Source organism: Paramormyrops kingsleyae, chromosome 8, assembly GCF_048594095.1.
Source record: "Paramormyrops kingsleyae isolate MSU_618 chromosome 8, PKINGS_0.4, whole genome shotgun sequence".
Classification (NCBI taxonomy): Eukaryota; Metazoa; Chordata; class Actinopteri; order Osteoglossiformes; family Mormyridae; genus Paramormyrops; species Paramormyrops kingsleyae.
In genome coordinates, this window is record NC_132804.1 from 20,169,974 (window position 1) to 20,196,863 (window position 26,890).

General features: G+C 41.3%; 1 protein-coding gene and 1 long non-coding RNA gene across 11 annotated transcripts in view; one reads left to right on the top strand and one right to left on the bottom strand.

The window, feature by feature from the left end:
- The window catches only part of tox2 (TOX high mobility group box family member 2), an 84,799-nt gene that overhangs the window by 39,300 nt on the left and 18,609 nt on the right, over positions 1-26,890 (bottom strand). For 3 of the 10 annotated variants that reach the window (XM_023836368.2, XM_023836362.2, XM_023836361.2), the window contains exon 2: positions 10,788-10,880. The exons of 5 other annotated variants lie outside the window; for them this stretch is intronic. In XM_023836368.2, the coding sequence (XP_023692136.1) occupies positions 10,788-10,880 (93 nt within the window). Of the gene's footprint in view, positions 1-7,230; positions 7,306-7,331; positions 7,354-10,787; positions 10,881-26,890 lie in introns of those variants that run through there. 2 more of the 10 variants (XM_023836367.2, XM_023836365.2) reach the window with 2 other exon arrangements.
- LOC111856425 (uncharacterized) lies at positions 18,001-26,826 on the top strand. Its single transcript, XR_002841137.2, has 5 exons — positions 18,001-18,356; positions 20,078-20,173; positions 25,211-25,355; positions 26,673-26,715; positions 26,798-26,826. It is a non-coding gene; the product is annotated as an uncharacterized lncRNA (long non-coding RNA).

The following is a 26,890-nucleotide window of genomic DNA, read 5'->3' on the forward strand; positions in this document are numbered from 1 at the left end:
CAGATTAACCCCCCATCAGGGTCACCCAGACAGAGGCTACTAGAGAACCAAATAGCTGGCTGTGGGCTAATTATAAAGCAGACCAAGCAAGTGTTGCTGAAAGATGTCACCAACTAAAGCAATGCAATTCATATTTTTGGTTTACTTATTTGTCTGTATTGTGTATTAATTATACGTCATTAGGTCAGCGGACTTTATTGGATCCCGGAGGATAGTAACTAAAAGAGGAATCCCAAAACAGCAAAATTTTGTTTTGATTCACATAAAACGCGGGAGCATAAAATGTAGACTGGCTCTGGAATCCTGTCGGCGTTGTCAGCATGCTAACTAATGACGGGCCCTCATCGATTCTCCACATGCGCACATCTCCTCTTTTCTTGAGCACGTCAGTTGTCAATGCGCTCCCGAGAAGAAACGGGGCCATCACCAGGAACGCCGGCTTTTCGGCATTCTCATCAGTTTCCGATAATCCGCTTTCACACATTTTTCGACTTTGTCTCATCTTTGCGAAGCATCTCCTCGAGGGAACCATCAGCAAGCCTGCCTGACCCTTTGTTCCACGCAAGCGGAGAAAATAAAATACACAAATTCAGTCACTCTGAAGTGTCGGAAAACAAATTCCATCATTTGATTAATTTCCAAAGAGAATAGGAATAAAAAAAACAAAAACAAAGTAATACAAAGGAAAGTTAAGAGTTGTGGACTAGATCACAAGGTTTAGTTCCGTCTTTTCAGCTAATAAAGCTACATTTATGTACAATCCCCAAATTCCTGATAAAAACAATGTGCTTCTTTCAAAACTGTACTAGAATTCCATGTAAAATAATAGTTCTCAATAACTCTTTCTGAACAATAGTGATTGCTGTATTGAAATACAGTATTTAACATGAATTTGGTACATTTATGAAGATCATCTGAGGAGTAATTTATGATTTATGTAAAACAATATTGCTGTTTTGTAGCCTATAGACTGCATGCAAAAAAATAAATAACCAGACTAGGCGACAACACAAAAGTTTCTTTCTGTATTAGTGATAATCATAATTGGGTGAAAAATTTATAATCAGTGAAAATTTACACAACCACATAGGAAGAGCCAAACAGAGGCTGCCTGGGTAGAATGGGGGCAGGCTTTGTTGCATGTGATCTCTGTAGATGTCCATGTGAGATTTAGAGTACTTTCACGTGTCCAGCTCTGTTGTTCTGCATGTTAATGGAGTCTAACATGCTGAAATGCCCATATGGATTGTGAAAGAGGCCTTGCTCCACTTTACTGCCATTACAAACATGACTGTTGATGGCACATAATGATAAACATGAACGACTGGCCAGGAACAGTAAGAGCCACATTCTCGAGTCCGCAGCCCAATTCAAGAAATGCTTTAGAGTTGAAATGAAACCCATCAAAACAAAAGTCAACTCCCGCAACTTGAGGGCTGTTCAGCTTCTGCAGTTTGTCTACCAGCATTTCGGGATTAATGGTAAACTTTGTCGGCCCTGTATTGCTCTGACGAGATGAGAAACACAATGGCAAATGGAAGCACATTTAATGGGGACTTTTCCATTTCGGCAGCAATGGGGTCTGAAGAGGAACACGATCAATAAAGCACAAAGAGTAAGAACAGGATCCAACCATTTTCAAGGACGAAGAACAGAGCAGAATTAAAGGGAATAGCTGTAGGCTTCTATACTGCTATCTGGACTGGACTATGTATTGAGTTGCTGGAAGTTAAAAGAGAGTTCACCATTTCATACATACAGCAGTGGAAAAACTTAAGAGAGCACTCTATATTTTAATACAAATCTGCATTTTTAAATCCTGGTTTAATCGTGATTCTGCTGGCAGAAGGTGACGCCGAGCAGCAGGTCTCTTCCAGGTTCAAAATTTCTAACACAGCAGTTCACAGGAATAGGGTGAAGCAGGAGACACTGGGAACGACCAGAAACCTGCCAGGTAGAGGGCGGAAGCGACTATCTAATGCCAGAGATGACCGTTAACTTATCCGACAGTTTCTCATGAATTGTAAGATGACATCAAGTAACCTTCAAAAGGAATGGAAAGCATTAAGTGCAGGTGTGAAGTGCACTGCTAGGACAGTTGGTATCAGGCTCCTAGAAGCAGGACTGAAGTCCCATAAAGCAAAGAAGAAGCTTTTCATTAATGAGAAACAGGAAAGAACCAGGCTTCAGTTTGCAATATATATATATATATATATATATATATATATATATATATATATATATATATTTATTATTCACAGACCCAGAATTTGAGAACTGGGTGAAACAAAAAATTGTGCTGTGGTCTCTTAATTTTTTCCGCTGCTGTGCCTGGAATGAGTAACAGTGACGAGTCATGAAAACGGACACGTCAGGATGGCCAGCTGACTTCCATCTCCCTCCGGATTCTCTCCAAAACCGGTCATAGGTCACGGCCACACTTCTCAAAATACGTTAAACTGCTGCCAGAGAGACTTACCTCTTTTAGCACATTCTTTAAATGCTAATATGTTCGGCTATTACACTCGGCGGCCAGTTTATTAGGTACAGCGACTGGCTAATGCTGCCCCTCCAGACAGCGAGTCATGTGGATGCAGCTGAATACACACAGCAAGCGGGAAGAGTGGAGAGGTTGGGCTGCTGTTCGACACACCATTGGAACGGCTGATTTTCAACATGGTGTGATTATTAGTGCCACATGTGGTACTTTCAGCTCTACAGAAAAAGCAAAAAACTGCTTGTATGTTGACACAATGCAGTGTTTAGGGTTTACAGAGAATAGTGCCATGAAGAAAGAACATCCAGAAGGGAGAAGAAACTCTGTGGACAAAAACACCCTCTTAATGAAGCAGGTTAGAGGAGAATAACCAGACTTTTTAAGGACTACAGGCAGGACACAGGTGCAAAAATAACAGCTCAGTAAAGTGGTGTATAGAATTGCTTCTTTCAATGTAAAACTCTTCTACCCTCGAGACAGTTTAGGAGGTTACCGGGGGTCCCACCTGGGAAAAGCTAGATGTACCTAATATTATTGTCCCTGAATGTGCATATGGTTAATATACAGCTATTGAAATTTTATATGTTCATTAAGAGCGGCAGAAGATCAACAGCCCATCATGACTTTCATAATTCTTTTCATTTTTGATAATTTTCGCTTTCTTTTAGAAAGAAAACTTTCTCTCTTTGTACATCAGACAAATGGTATGAAAGACAGATGCACCATCTATTTCTAACTTTTTACATAAATTAGGGGGGGGATTATTACATGTTTAGGACGGCAAAGACCACAAATACTTCACTTACAGGCAACTGTTGTTACTCAGACAAACAAAACACAGCGTACATCAAATGCACTGCTACTGTGTATAATTATATACCAGGAAGACTAACCAATATTTTAAACATATGTTGTATTTTTCGAAACATAAACATAATTTCTATATTTCCACAATTTTCAGGTTTTTCAATATGCAAGACTACAGAATAAGATCGCTTATCAGAGTAGAAATTACCCTTCAAAACACATGCAATGTGCCAGTCTAATTCACTACGCAAAATATACTTCATTGTGTTTAGCCTGGCAGGATTTCATTGTTCCTGATGATGCTAAGCGCAATACCTGCTTGCTTTCTTAAAGCCAGCGTATGTCATTCCAGCACAGCTGCAAAGACATCGAAGCAGGGATGGATACTTGCTACTCACTGACTGACAGGACACTTCTTTCTCTCGACAACACTTGCCTTTTGTGTTGCTCAATGTGACCTCTGCTTTCAGAATATATCAAGTATTTCATTTATTTAAGCGATACCCCCTCATAGTCAGCCTGTCATAAAGTGGTCTCTTGATAAAAAGCCACTGAACCTTGCCTGCGGTTTCCATTAAATCTATTAAAACTGCCTACATTATATCATGTGCTGCACAATGGTTGGCTACCAAGGGCAGAGTCTCAGGGAGAGGCATACAAAGGCTTTTTTCAGAGAGCGGCTTTATAATTTACAAATAGCAAAACAGTAAAATGAATCTCTCTCTCTCTCTCTCTGCTGCACTCCCTCATTTGCTCGATCTGGTTACCCATAGCACTCTTAGAGCAAAATGAATCTCTCTCTCTCTCTCTCTGTTGCACTCCCACATTTGCTTGATCTGGTTACCCATAGCACTCTTAGAGGACGTGCAGCGCCTCCTCATTAATGGGAAGGTGGACGGCATTATGTACCGTGTCCTCTGCCATGACTTCCATAAAGGAACGTTTTTACTACTTGGAGTTTGCTAGGTGCAAAGAACATGGTTCAGCTCAGGATTGAGCCAAGACACCCGAGCTAAATTCTCAAGTAGTCTGGTTGAGCATTCGTCAACATGATCCACCTGCTCTTTGTCAGAGTGTCAAATTAATATCCAGAGCAATTATCTGAAAACTCTTTGTGGAAAACATGAGTTATAACCCCATCAAAGCTCCAAGGAAGGATTGGTGCTCCACCAAAAACAAAAAGCTGGGATCTAGGTCATCTCAGCAGACAATGCTGCATCTTATTTGTCTTCTCTTTCTACCTGGTTTGCATGGGATTCTCTGTGCTATCTGCAGTTACTCTGTTCCTTTCAGCAGAGCTTAATTAAACACCTCTACAAGTTCTCTCAAAAGTGTCTTGTGATTTGAAATGCTCCAACCAGGAACATCTGAAACCTGGGCATTCATCCGAGACTGCCCTGGAATTCCAGAGGCCCGTATTTAATTCCGAATCCATCCCCGTCTGCATGTAAGGAGTGAAATCCTCTGTTTTCAGCATGAGGATACTGTCACTTGGTGCCTGACTGATGTTGAAGCAATATTCCTTATTACGAATCTAATTGCCCCTTCGCTGCAGAAAAGGGGTTCATTAAGTGTTAATTACACACGTTGTTTACTGCAAACATCTCAATTTGGACTGCTGTGCAGTGTAATTGTTCAGCTGGGACAGTAGTTTGAGATTTCACAGATTACTGAGAATAAAAGGCGCTAACTGGAAGTGGGTCATGGTTCGTGATAAACATGGCATAGTTCTAAAATAATACACTAGCATAGTGCAAATAGCACTAACAGCTAAGTAAATCTAGGACTCATGCAATATTTATAGGACTTGAATAAATATATTGTGGAACTTTCAAAACCACTTACAAAGTGTTTTTTTTTTCCCTTAAATAATTTTCAGGAAAAGCCAAAAGACATTTGGCTTTCTTTATTTTGCCGTAATGCTTAAATTAAAGCCTGCTTTTCAAGAGACTACTGGTAATGTTTGCAAATCATTTCACTGCAGTATCTGTCTTAAATTTTGTGCTTTTGAAAAGGACCCATATGTTTTTTCTGACAACATTCAGGTTCGATAAGCGCATTGCATTGCTAACTAAAAGCTAGGCGGGTAAAGAAAAGGATTTATCAGCATACAAGGTAATTATGCCGTTTTGTTTTCATTTGGGAACATGAGTAAATAGAGACTTTCCATCTGTAGTTTACATGGAGCAAACTACACATCTTTTCTTTTTGTTTTAGGAAAAGGATTGTGTCAACAGTCTGGGTTTAGACCTCAGCTTGGAATCATCTCAGTAGGCGGTTTAATTATTTTACATAGTGACGATACACAAAATTATTGGACAGTTGAATTGTTATATCAAATATGAATATGGATGAAGCCGTTGATAGCTGGACTAAATGTGAAATTACTTGGTTAACTGAGTGTGACTTGGTTATATTGGCCATATTTACAGATAATTAATTAAGATTGCAAAACTGCATAATCATGTGACACTCGTTGCATGGGGTTTCTTATCACTGACAGAAACTTTAGCCGTTCGCCATTCCCACCATCTGTGCCACTACGACATCCTGGCAAAGAGCATGTCTGATCCTCACTTCCATACAAAATCAGCTGCTCAGATCTACCTGGCAAGCAGACTTGGAGAAACATTTCCTGTTGCTGCTGGCGTCTCTCTGTCCGCTTTACAGAAGCACACGGATCGCTGCCGGAGCTCCTTGGATGGGGTGGCAGCTCAATGCAGGTCACAAAGCCGAGGACAGTTTAGGGACGCCATTTTGCCTAAGTGTACTGCAGGATGTCTGTGCAACACGGGGTAAACATGCAAACTCCACACATGTAGAGCAAGCGTGGATTTCAAACCCCCTGTACTTCCCTGAACCACTGTGCCAACCAGTATGAAGATTTTTTCTTATTTGAAATAGATAGTCAAAGTTCTACATAAGTCACTGAATACACTATGTACTGGACGATTAAGATTTAAGCTACAGTACCTGAAACATTTAGGCGAGTCTATGCAGACACATTCACGTTTCACAGCAACAAAAAGCACTTCCATACCATTGCTCTGTCAGTACCTTACATGTTGGTGTATTCAAGCATCAATGCAAATCTGTGCATGCAAGACCAGTAACAGTAGCTTCTCTTCACTCAAGGTCCAGGTAAGATTGGCTTACTGGGGTACTGAGCTTATTATGTTATTAGATTTGGTAGGCAGTGGAACAAATGAAAAATGCACTGCAAGAAGCCCCCCCCCCCCCCCTTTTCATAAAGAGCCTTATGGTAAAGTCATGTTCTTGACCACAGGATTTGAGCCGGTGACTTGATCATGGGCACAGAGTAATAAGCAAGTAGCCACATACCACACACACATCACACATATACACAGCACACACACACACAGCACACAGCACACACACATACCACACACACATCACACACACACATCACACACACATCACACACACATACATCACACACACATATCACACATACATCACACACACATATCACACATACATCACACACACATACCTCACACACACACACACACAGCACACACTCCAGGCAATCTGGGCTGTGCACTTTCACATATTTCGGATATAGAATCCAGCTGCTCAGTTGTCAAAAATAAGGCTGAATGACACACTGCCTCTTTACATGTCCATTAGTGCCATGAGTCTTGTTAGAGCACCATCCCCTGTTTCTCTTTTCACCCTGTCATCATACCCCCCCCCCCCCCCCCCCCCGGGCAGTGCTGGGTATTTCAAACACAGCTGTTAGAGTACAAGTCTCAATAATGCGAAGCGGAGCTGTGAAACTTATCAGACAATCCCCAACAGGGAGAATTTAATTAACTCCGGCTTCTGTGGAGAACTCGCAAAGTTTTACGAACTCAAGAGAAATGTCTCCTGCCACCTGGAGTCCGTGTCACACATCTACTCACCCATCCAGAATCATACATCTGTTTATCTATTTCCCCGTACGCAGAAACACGGGCAGGCATATCTGTGAAGGTACAGTACGTCTAACTGCATACATGCACACCTCGGAACGCCCAGGTCATCCCCTCTCTCACTCCACCGTGTCTCCGCTGGTATATTCTTACGCAATTCTCCGGAGTCGAGACGATGGGGGGTGAAACGGGAGGACCCAAGGCTGGCAGAATGACATGCGGTGGTGATTTCCATTCACACGGCCCCGGCGGGTCAAAAGTTTAGCGCACGATAGAATCTTTCCGCTTCAGCGGGTCACGTCTCGTTCATATAATAGCTGCAAAGTCACATCTTTAAGTCAAATTGCCCCCATTATGAAAAGCAGCTTGAACAGTCGTATACAAAACAAACACATCTTTCTTCTTTCAAAACATGTCCTCAGTTACATGTATGATAGTAATATACAAAAAAAATATTTCTTTAAACATGATTTCTGATTCCACGATTATACTCATGGTCAAACCCCCAAGAAATGGTACATTGTTATAATGTAAAGTAAAAACATTTTGAAGGAGTTTTACTTATTTTTAGATTTTAGCTACCGATTAAAAGTTCTGAAAAGCAACACGCAGCCTTATGAATGTAAGAAAGATAAATCTCGATCTGTTACAGAAAACACTTCTTGCCGTGTTTCAAACATCACGCTTTGGCGGCCTTTAAAGGTTCTACCAAGTCGCAGAGTGCAGGAGGCTTAGAAAAAAAAACAACATGCAAGTCTCAAGAAGACAAAAAAGTATATGTGAATTAAGAGTGCAACAATACAAGCTGCACGCAGACTGCAGATGAGAAAGCAAGACAACAGCACCGGAGTGAGGTTATATTTAGCAAGGGGAGAGGAAGCAGCAAAGGAGCCACTTTTAACTGAACATGGCAAACGGAGATGAAAAGATAGGTGGCGGGGTGAGCGTAACAGGGCTGCGAGTTACCTCGCTGTGCCGCTGCTCGCCGCAACATCTGATAACAGCCATGGAAAATCTTCTGGTTTCCTTGAGCATATAATTAGATGCCTTAATGCTACAGTGCCACTGCACGTCTTCAAACGATTTCAAAATAATCCTAAATGGAGCTGCGTCCTCAAAGCACACAGGTAGAGGAACCAGGCTTATTTGCTTTTGTCTGTTTTATTTTTTTTTTTGCCATTTCTTTTTGTTCTCTCCAAATAAATGTTGTCTCCTGCTATGAGCTCAAAAATGCTACAAACTAAAAATGTACGAAGATACAAAAGGAATATTTCGATGAGTTTTTGTGGGGCTTTATTGTGAGGTTCTCAGTATTTCCAAGTTTAGCATCTTCAGCATCGTTTAGCAAATAGAAGATGCATAATGGAAATTTAGTTTTTATTTTGTTTAATAAGTATTTATTTACTATAATGAGCCTACAGTGATATGCTCATTTTGATAAATTCTACAGACGCTCTCAAAAAGATAAGAGTTTATAAATTTTTTGGTGAGACTGCACAATTCCTGTCTCCGGATCTCGCAGGATCAGGAACGTTCTTTTGTCAACGGCCCCTCACTTGATACAAGACTGTGGACGTGTAGCCTGAAATATCAATGCAATCTGTATTGTAATTAAAAATGGAGCGCATCAACAATACACAGTCTATTCAGATCCAGGAGCTGAATCTTAGGAGATAAGAGATTCATTCAAAAACCACTTCCAAGTAATTAGGATAAAAAAAATGACTATTTGGAAAATGGAATTACTTCGCCATTTCATGTGCCTGCATTGTGCCAGCTGCACAATGAGGATCAGAGGAAAATACTCAGGCCTGCGACATGGCATTATTAAATGTGCCAGACACTCTACTTGAGATTTCGTTGTACGTTAGATGCGATGAAATTCTAACGAAAGCCACAGTCAATGTGCCAGCGACTTTCTCTGGATTAGCCCCTGTCTGGCACAACTGCTGCATTTTTAGGAGATGGAGGCTGGTGTTTAATCTGCTGAAAAAAGACACCATTGTGTAAGTAAATTAAAAAATTAAAAAATGAACCGTTTTGAAAATATTTCATTATCCAGTGGCATACTTAAGAATTCAAATAAACACGACACTGCTTGCTTAAAAAAGCAATATATTTTACATATAATAAATATAATACAATTCAATACAGACTTTGCACAAAAAGTACAACAGTCTATTGTACTTGTAGAGTAATTAGCATACATTCTTGGCTATATGGTTACCATTTTCAATAAGATTAGCCATATAAATCATCCATCCCTGACTAAATTTACAATTCCTTGGGGTAATTTGCAACTATATTTCCCCATGTTTCAGTTATGCTGTTTATGATGCTATTTTTTGTTTTTAACATACAGACTGAAGCATCTAAAGGTTTCCTTCATCAGAACTCACAAAGCAACCTTTTTTTTTCCCCCTGTAAGCTTTCTGGCACGAGTGGTTCTGCACACAGAGTATACTCAGGTTTCTAGGCATCCAGAAGTCCCCTTATATTTAGATTTCCTACAGTTTGGAAGAGAAGTTCTGACCTCACATCTTTGAGGAAAGTGGTGTCTCCTGGTGACAGCCGTGACCTGGTTACTGTAAGTAACCGATTAGTGGCTAAACCCCATCTGGCTGGCTGGGCTGCCACAATCAAATCAGTCGCTGATTGGAAGGTAACATCAAGCCCTATAGAGGTTCAGGACCTAACTTTGAGAAGCCTGTTATGGAGCAAACTAGTGGTGCCTCTACATACCTTAGTTTTAAAGAGGGCATCTATAATTGAAGGTTTGCTAGCTAGGCGGCTGCAGCAGTCTAGGCACCAGCCTGACAGATTTCCTTTCCTTTTTCCCTGACCTCATTAAAAGTGATATTTGACACAATATTATTTTTTAAAAAAACATTCAGGTTGGTCTTGTACCTCCAACTCGAGATTTGGGTGCATGATTATCTCGTTTTTTTTTCTCTCTCTCGCCCCATGTCATTTCAGACGAAACGTGCATCATTAGCAGAGAGGGAAACAGTAACTGTTGTATTCTTAGCATAAAGGTAAATCTAAAGGAGCCATAAGAGAGATGTCGCTATTGCATTCAGACTTGTTGGTCTCTGAGTTACATTAACTGAGAATATGATGCATTCACTACGGTAGTCATCTGACATTTTGATTGGGGGAAAAAAAACAAAAATCAGATGGAGAAAGTCATAAACTGAATAAGGTAAAAAATCACAGCAGCTGACATGAATGATGCATTCAGGACCGTTAAAAAAATACCTAAAGCAAACCCAACGTGAACAACAATAGGGTTTAAAAAGCTAAGTGAGGTCAGTGGTGCCGGCTTTCATGACTCAGATCAATAGCAATCTATTGTCGTATTGGTGTGATTCCATTCTGGAATCGTGTTGGATTGAGTCTCCGGTGGGGGACCAGAGGCAACACTGCTGGGAGAGTCAATTAGTGACTGATACAGGCCATCCCACTGCTGCCGGGCCACTGGGGCAGAACGGATTAGGCTCCCAGTGGCCCTGCTACGGCTGCAACAAGCTGGGGAAGTTATCTCTCACCCCAGCAGAGGGCAGTCTTTTCCCACCAGGGTCGGGGCACACTGGCAATGTGCTGTGCAGTCTAACGCCTCGCTCTGCAACACTGAATCTGCTCTGTGGAGAGAGGGAGAAGAAATGAAGAGGTGGGTGTTGGGGTGGGGGGGGGGAGGGCACTTCCACCAAGCACTGGACTACACATCACTGCAACCCTGCTGTCAGTGATAACAGTTACGTTACCCGGCATTCATTCTCTGCACTGCATCCTGCATTTATTCGGTGCCGCTGTGTCTAAACAGAGGGCCCATAAGCATAAAGCAAACCCACAATAAAACCTGACGCAGAGGCTAAAAAGACAAAAAAACAACAATCTGAAAACAAAACATTGACATCCAAACCCCTTGTTCAAGGGGGAGGAAATTCAATATGTCACACTTCATAGCCGGGGGTGATAAGAGTTGTAGGCTTTTTCTAGTTTATTTTTTTCCCCGGGACTGGTTGCGGCCCACAGTGCATCACAATGCGCCGCTAATTCGCCACTCTTGTCTGGGCAACAGCAAGCTGCTGGATCTCTGGCACTGACGCCGCGGGCCTTAGCGGCGGGAGGTTCGGTGACTCAGAGCGACGCCGCGCCAGCCATGACTCGGCCCGGCCATCGTAACACCACCAACGGATGAATTAGCTTGGGCTACAACTGTTTGTTTGTGTTTTTTTTTTGTATCGCTGTTGTTGTTCATAGCGTTCTGGCTACTTAGCCTTCAGGTTGTGAGGGCAGATCCCACACTGGTCCTCAAAGCGTTATCTAATCAGGCATTCGGGGGCGCGTCCATCTTTGATGCATTGCAGGTGAAAATGGGTTTAGAAAAAAAGAGAAAGAGTTTCACATCAGGACAGCAGGTGATAAGAGGAAACGTTGGTGTATAACAAAGCTACCTTCCGTTGAACGGAGCGACGACCTTCTTGTAGCGCATTGCAAATTTATTTTATTTATAAATTTCACAGCACAGCCGAAACTGCTGCAGAGAAGCAGACTCAGCAGTGAGCTGCAGACAAGTGCAATGCTTGAGTGCCCCGTGCATGGTCAGGCCACCGAACGCCACAGCTAACGACTGCAAGAGGAGCACCAATCACGTTGCCCACTGCTGACTGGCGACATGTACTGGGGAAAATCCGCATTAGGAGAACCCAAAAGGTGCAGTCGCGGGAATGCATGTCCAGCCGTCCCGATAACATGCATTGAGAAAATGTGACTTTGCAAATATCATAACAGGTAGATATAATATCAGCCACAGTTTTCCTTTGCTCAATTATAACCTAGGTGAAAGTAAGTTATAACTAGCTGGTTAAGTACCATCACTCTTGACCGGTAAAGCATTTCTACCCAAGTGCAAAAGAGTGTACAGAAACTTTTTTACTGTATATATATTTTTGTACCACCTATATTTACCCCTCTTTATGTGTCAGTGGTTTGCAAAGGGCAGTGTCAGCTACAGGAAGTTAATTTATACTGCATTCTCACTTTTTCCAAAAATAAAGACATTTTAGCAAGTAATTTACACTGGATGGCATGGTGTCTGAGTGGGTAGCTCTATTACCTCACAGGCATTCAAATACATATTTTTTGTGTGAGTGAAGTTTGCATGTTCTCTCGATCTCACAAGGGTTCCTCCTCGTTTCTCCGGGTTCCACCTCAAGTCCAAGGACAAGCAGTTAGGTTAAGCGGTGTCTCCAAATTACCCATAGTGTGTCTCCTGTGTAGAGCTGACCTCCTGTCCAGGGAGACCCCTTGCCTTGTTGTCCATGCTGCCTGGAACAGGCTCTGTGCCCCTTGAAAGCCTAACCATGACAGGCAGTTTCAAGATGGATGGACGGCACCAGAATCTCCCCTGCAACTCAGCTCAAAATTGGGGTGAGCGGAGTACAGGCATAAAATCTTGACAGAGGTGAGAAAATGACTGAATCTTAGGCACACAAACCCATTACCACCCCTGTGCCGCATGGTTAATGCAACTGCATTATTCCACCGCAGTGATATTGCGGGGACCATGGCTCCTTGTTCTCGTTTTTACCAAACCCACACAGAAGTGCTTAGAGACATCATAACAAACAGATGCTCTTTCACCTTGCTGCTAATGGGTTGGCGCAGAGAACTTCTAAGGATGAGAGGTCCTCAAACAACATTTCACAGCCCACTGGGAGAATGGAGGGGGTGGGGGGGTATATGACAGTATATGCATTAGCTTGTTTTATATGCATTTCAATAATGTTAATTATGAAGAAGATGAAAAGATGTTAGATTTAATCTGTAAAGAGCATAGCATTTTGATGTGTTCATAATGACTTAATTACTGACTTCTATGTTATTATTGACTGCTACATTTGTTCACTCCACAGCACAGAGATTCACTTAATCTGGAAGGACATTATTTTTAATAAAAGTTTAGAATTTCTTTTTTAAACAGCATTTTTTTGGCAGCTACAATATAATATACTTTTATATAATAATATAAAAATATAATAAACATTACAAAAACCCACAAGTGTTGTCCATCTTCCAAACAATTTAAGATTTCATCTTATGTAAATTGTTCCAACGTTCTTGCCACCACTAACAGGATATGCACTTTGGAGACTCAGGTACCGGTTCTATGCTTCAGTTCACTGCAAAGATAGTCAAACTGGATTCGTATTGGGAACGGAAAAAAAACAAACAAACAAATGCTGATATTTGGGACTGGTGCATGTTTTACAGACACACAGGGACATAAGAAAAGGGAGAGACTGGATTTGCACACATATTAAAATCGCGGCGCACAATCTGTTACTGCTGAGAGCATTTTTACCATCTGTTATTTTTGTGGAGAGAAACATTATTAGACCAAAAAAGAGACTTAGAAACTTATTATCAATGATAAATGTGTACTGTTAAGAAAAAGGGATATTAGATTTGCAGCAAATCTTAATGCTGCTTTTTTTTTTACACCGAAGTCACTATGACTAGCTGCTTATCGTTATGCATGAACAATACTGAATAATTTGTTAATTGTACTAGGATGTGCAGCATTTGGATTTTAAACTGTCTGGTTTCATGTAGAGTAAGTATGCAGTATGAATGCATGTTAGGGTGTGCCTGTGCAGGTCCGATTGGATGTGAAACACAACCTTGGAGTGACGTGTTTATTTGCATGCGTTTCATATTCCTTTTTCCTGAGTGGAGCTGCATTGTTATGCAGTGTCAGCCGCTAACATATGATGTCAGTTGGATACACTCAGCTCCGCCAATCCTCCTGACATCAGCAACTGATGGCGGATTGTTAGAGAGTCTGACAATGGAGCCAACAAAGGAAATATTTATTAAAGCTTTCTAGATCCTGCACCGGGGAAGGTTCCAGATTCTATGCGTGTGTGCATTGTATGGAGGCAAACTCGGAATTCACGGTTTCAGCAAAACAAAATATCCTAGGCCTAATGCAAATATGAATTTCATAGTTATTTTTTGTTGCACTCTGCATAAATGTTTCCCTTTATGAATTCAAAAGGTTTATATTTAATAGTTGACATCCTTTGTTCTTTTGGAAAGCTCAATGAAGTTTCCTACGAGTTTGAGCCACTACGAACAAGCCTTATCAAACACATTTTGGGGCTGCAGAGCTGCACCTTTGTGTGCAAAAAGCCAGACAAGCGGAGGACTATCATGGGATACCTGTGGAAAGGAGAGGTCTCCACCAGAATGTGGAAACTTGCACTCAGCAGCCGATGCACAAGACAAGCAATTTTTCCAGTTTGCACTTTAACACACGGAGCCTCGGAGACATTGAGCTCCATGTTCAAGAGAAAGAGCACTCAAGCTCTCGGTGAAGGACAGGGTGAAGGGGACAGACAGAAGCTCCATTCGGCAAGCGTTTATTACTTACCGCATGATTTAACAACCATGTGGCTATTTCAGATACATAGCACGTCGGTTAGCTTAGCTACATCAGCTAGACATAAAGAAAACACGATGCTATTTCGCTGTTTATGTGAAGAGCCAGTGAGTAACTGACCTCTAACAGCTGTACATTTGTATAAATAATTCTTGATCTCTTGACATTCATTTATGTGAAGCAGCAAATGGGAACTGGGGGAAGCGAATAGAGCATTTTCTTGTGGAAGATGATGTTCCTTTCAGGAATAATGAGGATCGGGTAGGGGCGAGACCGGCACGATCCGGCAGGGAAACGCGGGAAAAATAATACAGCCACCATTTTGGCAGCGACTGGAAAGAAAAACCGAATACTGAGTAAAACAGGAACCAGACAAAAAGGAAAAAGTCAACAGGCAGTGTCCTATTACAGGTCTCTGCTGGTGCCAGGAGGTAAGGCTGTGTTGCTATGGGAAAAACAAAACACAACTCACTATATTTCAATATATCTAAATATAATAATAATTACACTGGTATATAGTGATTTCGGTGCCAACGATGTCTGAACGGTTTGATATTAAGTTTATGGTGCTGATTAAGAATATGACTTTGGTTTTGCCAGATTGGCTCTAGTTTCTGAGATATTTAATAGTTAATTAATTAAGTAATTAACACAACATGTTTGAAAAATATTAAGAATTGCAAGAATATTTTTATTTTAGTTACAACTAGTAAGTAAACAGTCTAACATCATACAAAAAAGAAATTAAAAATACCTAACAGTGACAGGAAAAAGTTATGTATGATTTGATTAATTAATACAATATTAATTAGTTATTAATTGTTAGTAATGTTAATGCTTCAAAAAAAAAAGTAACGTGGCTGGTTGAAAAAGACGACTAATGTCTACGAAGCGCGATGTGACCTTTGTAGAAAAGTCATCAAACGGGCAACAATGGGCTCTAAAGGCATCGACTCACATATCAGGGGAGAGAAGCACAAGCGTTTTGTCGACAGTCGGACAACAACTCTCTCCATCCAGTTGTTTGCCAGTCCTGCAAGTACAACCTCTACAGATAGGCCTACACCCGCTTTGGTAGTGTCTCTGGATCCCACGACAAGCAATGCCTTTAGTACATTCTCCTCAACCGACACACTGAAAGCAGAAGTGCTATGGGCTTTGCAAACAGTTAGCCGAAATCACTCCTATACATCCAATGATGACATTCACACTGTGGTGAGCATTTTGCTGGGACACAGTTAGTAATTGTAGGAAGTTGTGGCCTACATACCCTTCACAGCTCATTCAAGACTGGTTTTGAAGTGTGGATGGTGGAGAAAGTGCTCAAAGCACTACATTTTCTTTTCCACTCCTCACCAGCCAGAAGAGAGGACTTCACAGCTGCAACACCATCCTCAAGATTCCCTCTACCTTTCTGTGGCCATCGGTGGCTTGTAAATTTGCCAGCTGTCAAACGAGCATTGGAAGTCTGGCCCTTTATTGCGAAATATGTGTACCTGTTGAAGTCAAAATAGGTGAAAAACCAAGGGACATTTTCTTTTGACTGCATTTGTGAAGCCCGAATGGATCCCCTTCTTCTGGCTAAACTACATTTTTTCATGGCCCTATCACAAGTATTTCAACCATTTCTGGCAAAATACCAGACACGTGTTCCCATGATGCCCTTCTTTCGGAAGGACTTGGCAGATTTGATCTGGGTAAATATTCACCACCACAGTAACAACAGCAATAAATGAACATGCAAACACGCACATGTGAACTTAACTCTAATTTTATTTTCAGACTCTCCTTCAACGCTTCATCATTCATTTCATTACATAAGACACTGTTAAAGAGTCAAAAGACAGACCAAAAGCTATTGCATTTGTTGTTACACACAAGTCACATTGGGGGAATGTATTATTTTCATGGATGTCCATTATCTTAAAAACTAGAACCAATTCAGCAAAAGTAATGTGATTTTTTAATTCAGCACCCTCAAAATACCCTAAATCCATTCAAAAAACCTTGGCCCCTGTTTTTTTTTTGTAGACCTGTGTTATTATTATTATTATTATTAACATACAGTACGCATTTATCATCACTGAGAAGGAGAGAGAGGTAAACCAAATCAGAATAGTTAATCTCACATTCCCGGACTGCCCCTGCTGGTGGCACTGATCAATACTGTGTGAATGGTACTCAGAATAACATTATTTCTCAGAGATAGATTATTACCGTTTTAAACAAGCCGTGAAATATTTTCAGGGCAATTCGAAACACTGGCTTGCAATACTTACTAATATTAATAAATTGATGCTAACTCTTTGAGAAAGTATATAAGCAGATGATTTGGAAGTACTACTGTGCATTGGTCAGGGACACAGGGAACAGTCACAAATAGGTAATAGGTAATTTTGCTTTTGGAAAAAAAAATCACTTAAACAGTCACTGTATAGGACAAATCTATAAACAAAAAAAATGGAAGTATGTTGATCAGATAGGACTCTGAAAATGGACTTAGATATTTGTCAGGCAGTTTTTTATGCATTTTTGGATAGATTTTAGATGGATTACAGAAAGGTTATGGGACCCGATGTTTGAAGTAGAACATTCAGAAAGCCTTGTATAACCTGTTTCTAATTATTTGCAAAGAATGTTGTCATGTCGAAGAATCACTGTATATTAGGACTTTCTTCCTTAATCTCGAGGTTGATTAACTGATGTAAATGTAAAATGATGTAAAAACAGAAATGAATTCTGAAAGCTCATTCTACATAGCTAGATCTTTCCACGTCTACAATATGATAATGAAAAATGATCAGTACCCCTAGATATTGAGCAGAACAGGCTGAATTTTACAGAAGTTAATAAAGTCAGCAGCGAAACCCCTTCGCCTGCAACACCATTTCAGTCCATTGTACTATTAACATACATTAAGTGTTTTTTTAGGAAAAAATGTAAATAACGTAAATAACGGCAGGCAATGCTTTTTTCGCTACAGTATCCTTCGGCTTCAGAATATCAACGGTAAGTGCTTTACTGGGCAAAATATATTTATTTTACTGCAGATAGGCTGTGAGCGATAGCCAAACAAACATCTCAGTGTTATCTCCACTCAGCCCCGCTGCCATTATTATTAATGACTTAATGAGAGCCACATGTGCTTAAATGTTTGTTAAACTGTGTTATTTTTTAATCAGCATGTAAACTATGTACAGTGTGGTTTACTCCATTCTGCACATTGCGCTTGTGGACGGTGATAAACAATCCGATGTCACACTTGCAGAAATTTCTCACAGTTTGTCACAGCAAGTGTCGGGGGTAAAATGACGCGAATTTGTACGCACTGTCACAGTCAGAACTTTCAGCACATGCTAAGCTAGCAGCTTACAAGTCACGTTTTTTTTCTTCTTCCCATCCACCACGCAGGCATCAGTGATCATTAGCACAGTGACGGCGACGCGCAAAGCGCGCGAGACCAGGCGCGTTAATAAACGCAACGGTGGCCGCGGCTGAAGTGTTTGCTGTGCAGCTGCGGCTGTTGCGGTCGTAAGTTTAAAGGGCGCCGCCACGCTGCGACTGCTGCCGTGTACCATGGAGTTACGGAGGTGGATGCCTCATATTGCGCGGCACTGTGGAGACCGATCGCCGATGAGTCAGACGTCAACGCAAGCTGAGATTACAAGAAGTGTGTAAACAAAGGCCGCCATTCCTCGGTTCCCCGGGGTCTTCCTCAATGGTCCTGGGCTGTCTGGCTGTGAACACTGGCACAGCTTACGGGCCCTGCACCCCACTGCGCCGCTGTCAAAACTGGGGCAGCTTCAGCTTCCGTTTTTGAAAGCGAAGCCGTTCAACGACGCAATTTTGCGTGGCTCCGTACCTTTAAATCAGCTTCCGCCAGTGTTAAATTAGGAAAGTGACAAGTAATTGCTTTCATACTAGTGCACCTGACAATTACGCGTTGTAGCTAAACGAAATGTGCTTCATGGGAAGAGATATGTTCTCAGCCTTGGAGTTTTATTGAATTACACCCTGTTTCATGGTAGCTGTAACTGCTGTAAAAAACCGTTTTACTTGGAAAGCACCATGTTTCATTTCGCTCATTAATAGAGCTCGGCACACATTTCCAGAGATTCCATCACGTTTGGCTTCTGCACTCAGAAATGTTCTGGTAGCAGGCCCGCCATGTTCTTGGGTCCTGAGCTATTATCATGCAGGAAAGCCGCACTTTATCTTGGAAAGCTGGTCCTATCCTAGGATTCCTCTTCCCGCCAATTTACTCCCAATGGAGAATCTGAGCACGAAGTGCAGCAGTTTTGCCTTGGAGGCATCTCCTAGGTCAAGTTATTCATCGCCTCTAAATATAGTCCTTACGCTCTCAGTTAACTGCCTGCACAATCTGCCAGCTGACCGCCTTCCCAGTGAGCTGAAGGATTATGTAACTGAGAGCAGAGAGATAACACCATCCCAGCTGAACGTCCTTGTCCTCCTCGACGATATCGAGGGGAACCAGTGAGAGTGCATGCTGGCTTCTCTCTAAACCGCTGTTAAATGATTCACATTTTCACTCGTACACAATCACAAACAATTCCATCTGCCAGTAAAACTGAAACTGAAATTTAAACCCTTGCCAGAAAATGGGGGGGCGGGCGGAGGGTGACCGGCTGAAACGTAACAATTTTACATTTTATGAAAAGCTGTCAGACGGCCAGTGGGAATGGGTCAGAAGATGACTCTGATTGTTCATTCAACATGTGACCAATTTCATTATTTAATCTATGCCAAAGTTTCGTCATGCATCACCAAAACAGTATGTAACATTTCTGATTTCCGTTGCAATGTCCCTTGATGGTAAGATTCCCGAATGAAGACAGTTGTGTTACTTCAAGTTTGGATCACTAAATGGTGACTCGGTGGCTAACACTAGTCTCGTCAGACCAAGGTTGGGGGTTCGAACGCTGCCGATGGATCCGTGCATCAGTCTAAAGAATCTATTCTATTTCTTTTTATTCTAAACAGTTTAGTGGAATCGGGGCCCATACTGTACTAGGATGTCCAGAGCCCCTGGTTATAGTCTCCTGGCTCTCCTCAGCCTTGTACTGAATATAGCTATGAAACAGATGGATAAACACTTATTGATGTAACAGCTTTACATTACCTGTAACTTAATAAAAAATGGCTAAGCAGAGGACTTAATTATATTTGCATAATGGAAAGCTCACACAGCGCTGATATAATTCAAATGAACTTGTGGGTGAAGGGAATTTTGAAAAAGAAATTAAATAGGCTGGATAAGGCCCTACGTCCAGGCAGCCACTAAAATAACAGAGGTGGACATTAGCAATCCCAGCCCCTTTACTGTTGTGCTATTAAAGACCCTTAACTATAATTTTTTTTTTTGCTCTTTAGTTCTGCGAGGTGCTGCACAGAGATTGCCGTGTGATGTCAGAGCTCCCCCCGTGCTGTTTGCGTTGGTGTTTGCTCAGGGGGAGTCCCCGCAAAAAAGTCAGTAGGTCTGCCAACATTATCTTTACGAACATGTCGCCTGAGCTTCCTGTACCACAGAGTACTATATATGCCATTTTAAAGGTGCAGTAAGTGTTAAGCTCTTACACGACCTTGTCCACAGATGTTTATAATGATATAATGATCTCCGTTCTCTCCTTAACACACAAAAAAGGGATTTGTTCTTTCCTACTTAAACAGCGCTGAGATTGAGCAAGGGGTATGAATGCAGTCATTATTTTTTAAATGGGGAATTCCTGATACAAATAAATTTCCTTTTTTTTATTTTGGTGCTTAAAATACTTGTGACACCAAATGAGCCGACATAAAACTCAAATCTGGGTCTGACTAATCTTTAACAGCAGAGAAATCAAAGGACAGAAAGAACACACAGCATCAGATTAAAACAGTCTTTTTATTTTCTAAGTATTGCTGTTCCAATAATCAGTAAAAAAATATATATATTTTGGGTTTCTGTTATGTAAATGAGCTTTTTGCAGCCTATTTAAACAAACTATTAGCAACCAAATGTGGAATGTATATAATGTGTCTTAGCTAGCTGGCTTTCTGCTAAATCTATACTGTTATTAGACATATTTATTATTAGTGTGGACAGTTATTGCTGACAAATATTATAAATGAAATTATGCATATTTGTGTTGCCAAAACTTTTCATTTGAATATTTAAAAAGCAATAATTACACACACACACACACACACACAGTGGTGTTGTTTGAACCACAGCAGGTCATATTCATTCTGATGATGTGTTTGTTTATTAAATAGTGAACATCTTGCTGTTTTTGCATATAAAAGTATTATTTCTAGGGCATATTTCCCCTTTGTCTGCAAGTCCTTCATAATATATCAATACAGCATCTGTCAAAAGTTTGTGTGTGTGTATACACAAACACACACACACAGTTTCATACTTTTTCGGCCAGTTTTGATGTCTTTATAACTTTTCTACATTGTAGTACAGTGTAAGTACAAAAAAAACCTTTCTATGGGTGTGTGTGTTTTGACTGATACTGTACATTTCAGTCTGAGTGCTAAATGATAAAAATGTATATGTACACTCATGTCCAAATTGGCACCAATTTAAATGATATAATTTTATTTTTAGGCTGCATATTAGAGAACAAACTCAAATCATTATTATTATTATTACCCGTCTTGATTATTCCGGCCCATTTCACGGAAAGCCTGGATACGAGGCGAGGGAGGCCCTATGGCGCAAGGGCCATTTAGAGACACCGGTTCCTCGGAATACCCGGGGGGAAGCCGTGCCAAGGCAGAAATCCCGACGGAGCCCAGAACTACCACCCATGGCCATGTGCCACCTATTTGTTTATTCATTTATTCATTCAGCCATTTATTTATAGCCTGTTACTATATCAACAGAACACAGGACTGCGGTCAGACACTGTCATGTTCTACACTACAGGGGTGTAAGGATGGCGAGCGTGTAGCGGCGATGGCGGAGCGCATTGAGCTCACTAACGAGTGTGTCAGAGTTTGTTAGAGGTGGGGCCTTCCCCTTCACCCTCCCCTCCCCCCCCCCCCGGTTCTTATTAGCCGGCTAATGGCATGCCACGGGGGCAGATTAAACGGACGCAGCAGAAACAGCCCCATCATCTTTTCATTTACGAGCTTCCATGTAATAAAACCCAGCCTCCCTGTGATCGGTAACGGCGAGAGCATGGCATCAACGGTAAATGAAATTTAAACCCAGCTCCATCTGTCACTCAAAGGCTACAGATGGTTTTATTGCAGGCCTAGAAAAACATAATGATAATCATAATGGCCTTGATGATGACAATGATAATATTAATAGAATAATTATACAATAATGGCACAAAAGTGGATTTTGCTGCAGCACTAGTAATTCTAAAGTTTGTTTAGTTCCATTCCCTTCTTTTGTGTTATTACAGAGAAAATGATGGTGCTCCATCTTCAAGGCTTCAGAAAATAATATTTCAGCCATTAAGATTCATCATCTCTGTAGTATGAGTTTTTTTTTTCCTCAGAAAACAAATTATAAAATGCATTACATCGCTTAAACATTTCTGAGGTTTCCTGCCATCTGGAAAATTCCCTAGACATATTCTGTCATGAAGATTGATGAAAGGCTTCGTCAGATTTTAAATCAAAAGCAAACTGCATGTGCAGATTAGGACAGACATGTGGTTATGTTGATAGCGACTAAAAATATTTTGTATCCCTTTTTCCAACCGGTACATTATCCAGCAATAAAGCACTTCAAAGCCACTGTCCCCAGATCTGAAACCATTTCTGGTTCTGTCTGAATTTTGTTCTACATGAACCGGTGCAGTTCCAGTAAGCTTCAAGTTTTACCACATTAAATCGATTAAAAACAGATACACCTCAAACCTGTTTCAAATCTCTAGCTTGCTTTGCCACAATAGTGCTTGCCCTGGATAATGACATGTGAAAATATTTGTCAGATTCAGCTTACAATTTTTCATTCATCGCATCGGCAAATTAATCTAAAAAAAGGAAAAGTAAAAACCTGCAAATAGCCTGAAATTAGGTCTACTTGGAAAGAATTTTAAGAAAGCCACAAATGTTTGTAATTTGTTGCAGCTCCTGTGATTTCAGTTCTTTACAGCGCTCCATACACTTCATGCCTCATGAAGCTGTGGGAGACACAATTTCTGGTCCCCCAAGGCCACCTCTGCCACTTTTGTACAGGATTATTGGATAAGATGGTGCTTATTATCCCACTTGTGCCACATAAATGCACACTGCAGATTTAGTCGCAATTTCTGCATGTTTACCGGCTTCACGAGCAAAGGCGGGCCTCAGTGTTGGGGACCCCATTGTCCACGCTGGAGGCTTCATTCAGGTCCTCCATCAAAATAAAATCCAGGAGGCCACTGAGAAGCTGGTCATGGCTTGGCTGGGAATGAAATACCTGTACTTTGGGAGATAACCCCTTTCCTCTTTTCTGGGGAGTTTACCGCTTTCCTCAACTGCATTAGTCGCCTCCATTTGAGGCATGGGGGGGTCACACACAGAAAAGCCAGAGAGCTGAAATTTCAGACAGGAGAGAGTTAAGTCTCTTATCTCTGGCCTCCAGAAGAAATTCCTACTACAAGCCACAGTCCACTGATTTCCGGCTTTCTTGCCCAATGCCCTATTTTTACTCTCCACTCTAGAGTACCACTGACGGCTTTTTCCTTGCCACTGACACATTTCCTGCCATTTTCACTTTGACATTTCTCTCCTCTCCAACGACATTTCAAACAGCCTGCTTCCTTGGGTTGCACTCCTTTTATTCTAAACGTTTCTCCTCCCCTCCACGTTTGGGTGGCCCACTTTGCGCGGCCGTTACGCAAGGTTTCTGTTTGCCCGATTTGCATGACTCGACGCAGGTGCATCTGCAGCCAGCATAGGTGCTACATCGCTGATGAGAATGAGATGCCTGGCACCCTATTCATCAACAGTGCTATGGATTCACTCCTCAACAAAAGCTAGACGGATGGCTGTCAGGGAGCGGGCGGCAGAGAGCTCGATTACCTAAAATCAAACATAAATGCTCCATCATCGTTCTTTTCATTGCCAGCTGTGGTCTTTGCCCTCTCATCCAGCTTGTTATATAAACCTTCTCTCCCTCTCTGTGCTGCAAAAAAACACTTAAGACTGCGGCTGCATTGAATTCCGACTGGCATTCTGACTGATAGTTTCACAAATTTCAAGGAGAATTGGGAATGACCCTCTTTCTCCACCCCAGGAACTCTGCTTTGACCCCAAGAGCTGAAGACGAAACCATGCATCCACTTGGTGTTCTACAGTCATCAAACATTCTCTATTATTCTGTTCTCCTAGTAGGGATGTGAGTTGGGGAAATGTTGCATGCTTTATGCAGATAGCAGCAGAACTCTTCGACTTCAACAGAGTCTGTGAGTCACTTTGTATCAGTGAAAATGTGAATAATGAAAACAATACAAATGTGAAATCTCAGAAGTGCGTACAAAACATCCCGGTTGCTTCATGCAATTGATTTATAAGAGCTACTAATTTAACACTTTTGTGAAGCCCAACCAGGCCATCTTCTCAGCATCTCCTCATTACGGCAGCAGCCAGACTTAACAGCAACAGCTGGTTAGAAAGCAGCAGATTCAGCTATAGATTTACATATTCAGACAAAGTCATGGATTTTTAGAATCTGACGTTACACAAAGTACAAATACATAGGTTGTGAATTGACCTAAGTGTGATATCTACATGAGTATATAACGTGTTTACAGCAAAATGCCCAAAACAGCAAACAGCTAAGTCTAATAAAAGTGCCAAAGGCATGCATCTCTGTCATTATAACTAAAAATATCCATCTATCATACTGTGACCCAGTGCAGGGTCACAGTGACCGTAGAGTCTGTTCCGGGAAACACAGGGAAAAGGGTACAGACCTCCCTGGATGGGAAATCTGTCCATCACAGGGCAGACAAACCGATTTACCAAGCCACATGTTTTTGGACTGTGGTAGGAAACCTACATAGAAACTCAGGGAGAAGAAACTCCAAAGACACACATAGTCAGCTGGGATTTGTACCTTCAAACTGGCAAGTGTGAAGCCGGGGTGACCTACGGAGCCACCCGTGACCAAAACTAGATTTGGCAAATAGGCACAAAGTGGGACATATTTTATAGATGCATATTCGCAGCAGTGGGTACAGAATTAAATCTGGTTTAGCTGTGTCAGGAAATAACTACACATGTTCCACGTGCATCAGAGAGAAAGCCTCTGGTTTAAAAAGGGCGTTTCTGTGCTTGACGCTGATTCATTAAGGAGCTCATCTGAATTGAGGGGTGTGACAATGTAAACAAAGGCGTTGTTGTCTTGACTGTGAGAATCCGTCTGGGCGCATTACCCTGCACATGTCTAAAGAAAACTCCATTGGCAACATACATATTTCACCAGTAGCTATGAGACAACAGCAGAATGCAGTGGAAAAAATAACCAGGTTTTGTCTGACCCTGATTTTTTTTTTTTTTATCATCAAAATTTAGGTGTGCAGGCAACCAGGAGAGGCTTTAGGGCACCTGAAGTACTATCTCAAGCGAATCGTCTGAGCCCACTGATAAGGCATCATCCAACAACATCACAGCAGCGTAATTGGTCAAATGTGAGGATGTCACGTCAGTTAAGAAAAAAGTGAGAATAGACAGACACAACTTCTTGTCCCTGCTAAGGAAATAAACATTGCGTATGTATGCTGGATGTCAGAATTTCTGCTTCTTTTTTCATGCCTGGGTCCTTCGACGCCCAATTAAAGGAAAGGGAGCCGCACTGTGAGATATGCAAAATGTTTCCTCTAAAAAAATTGTTAAAAAAAAAGGTGTGAATGAGTCATGAGCCACAGCAAAACAATCAGTAGAATATGAAGAGAAGTAATTTCACCCTCAATTTTTCAAATGCGACAATTATGTCTTTTCTTATGTGTTCTTAGTTTTTTTTTGTTTGTTTGTTTAAATGAACCCTTAGCGTTCCTCACCATGCATATCTGATGCACAGACCATCTCTGTGGAATTTATGTGGGGGAAGGCGAAATGGAGAAGAAATCAGACATCAAACTCAAAGATCCACTGAAAACCGAATAATTCACTTTGTATTCGCATGCGTTACTTTTCATTCAGGTTTCTGTACGGACGTTTCAAGCCACCCAGCACACCTAAACAAAAAGAGTTTTATTATAAATTTACAGACCAAACAAGCCGCAAAAATGATCATGCATCAGCTAAGCATCCCACTTCCATGTCATCTTCATTTCTGTTTCCTGCCTGGGATGTCATAGGTGCCTGTGATGTCATTACCGGCAACCAGGGCAAACTGCAGCAGATATAATGATTTCACAACTGCTACACAACCATATGCCTTCGGCAGCCAAAAAGGCCAAGGATGGCATCCTGATCTTTGTGTTAAGCAGCTCTGTGCACAGAAGCAAACGGAAAATGTTTGCGCATTACCAAAACCATTTATCTACTGATTTACAGTTACATACTATCTGACTCACATACAGGGTGACTCAGCTTACAGTTTCACACGTTTAGCTTTCTGTGTGACTGTTTATTAACTGACTCGAACCTAAATAAAGAAATAACATGACTGCACTAGCAGGGAATCATGGCGAAAAATGTAACCCTGTCATGCGTTCTTGCATTATTTCGGTCAATATACCCTGAATTTATTTTTCCTAAAAGGGCCTTATTAATTCACAATGTGTTGTCTTTTGACACTAAAGAGTATTACATTCTGAAGACTCCAAACCCCAAGTTTACATATTAATGAGGTAATAAGATAAACAGTAGGCAGTGATAGACTAAACAGGAATTACTGCAGCCAGACTAACATCAGCAATCAGTTAACATGTTTACTGCAGTAAGAATCTAGATCAAATGCAACTTAATGCCTTTTCAAGTCAGTAGCAGGCAGATTCATAAAACTCCCTGTGGATATTTTTCCATCTCATAGGCAAGATTTTCTCTCTTCGTGGATTCCTGGGAACTGGAGAAAGGTACGCCTGAAGACATGAAGGTAATTTTTTTTAAGGGATTAACATTATGTTGGCTTACCAAGTGGAACTCGTCATGTGACAGGGGCCAAACTGCAGTGCACGTGGCTGGGCGCTAATCATGCTGAAATGCAGCGATGGGTGCTACGAAGCATCACTGCCCACAACGTGGCACAGG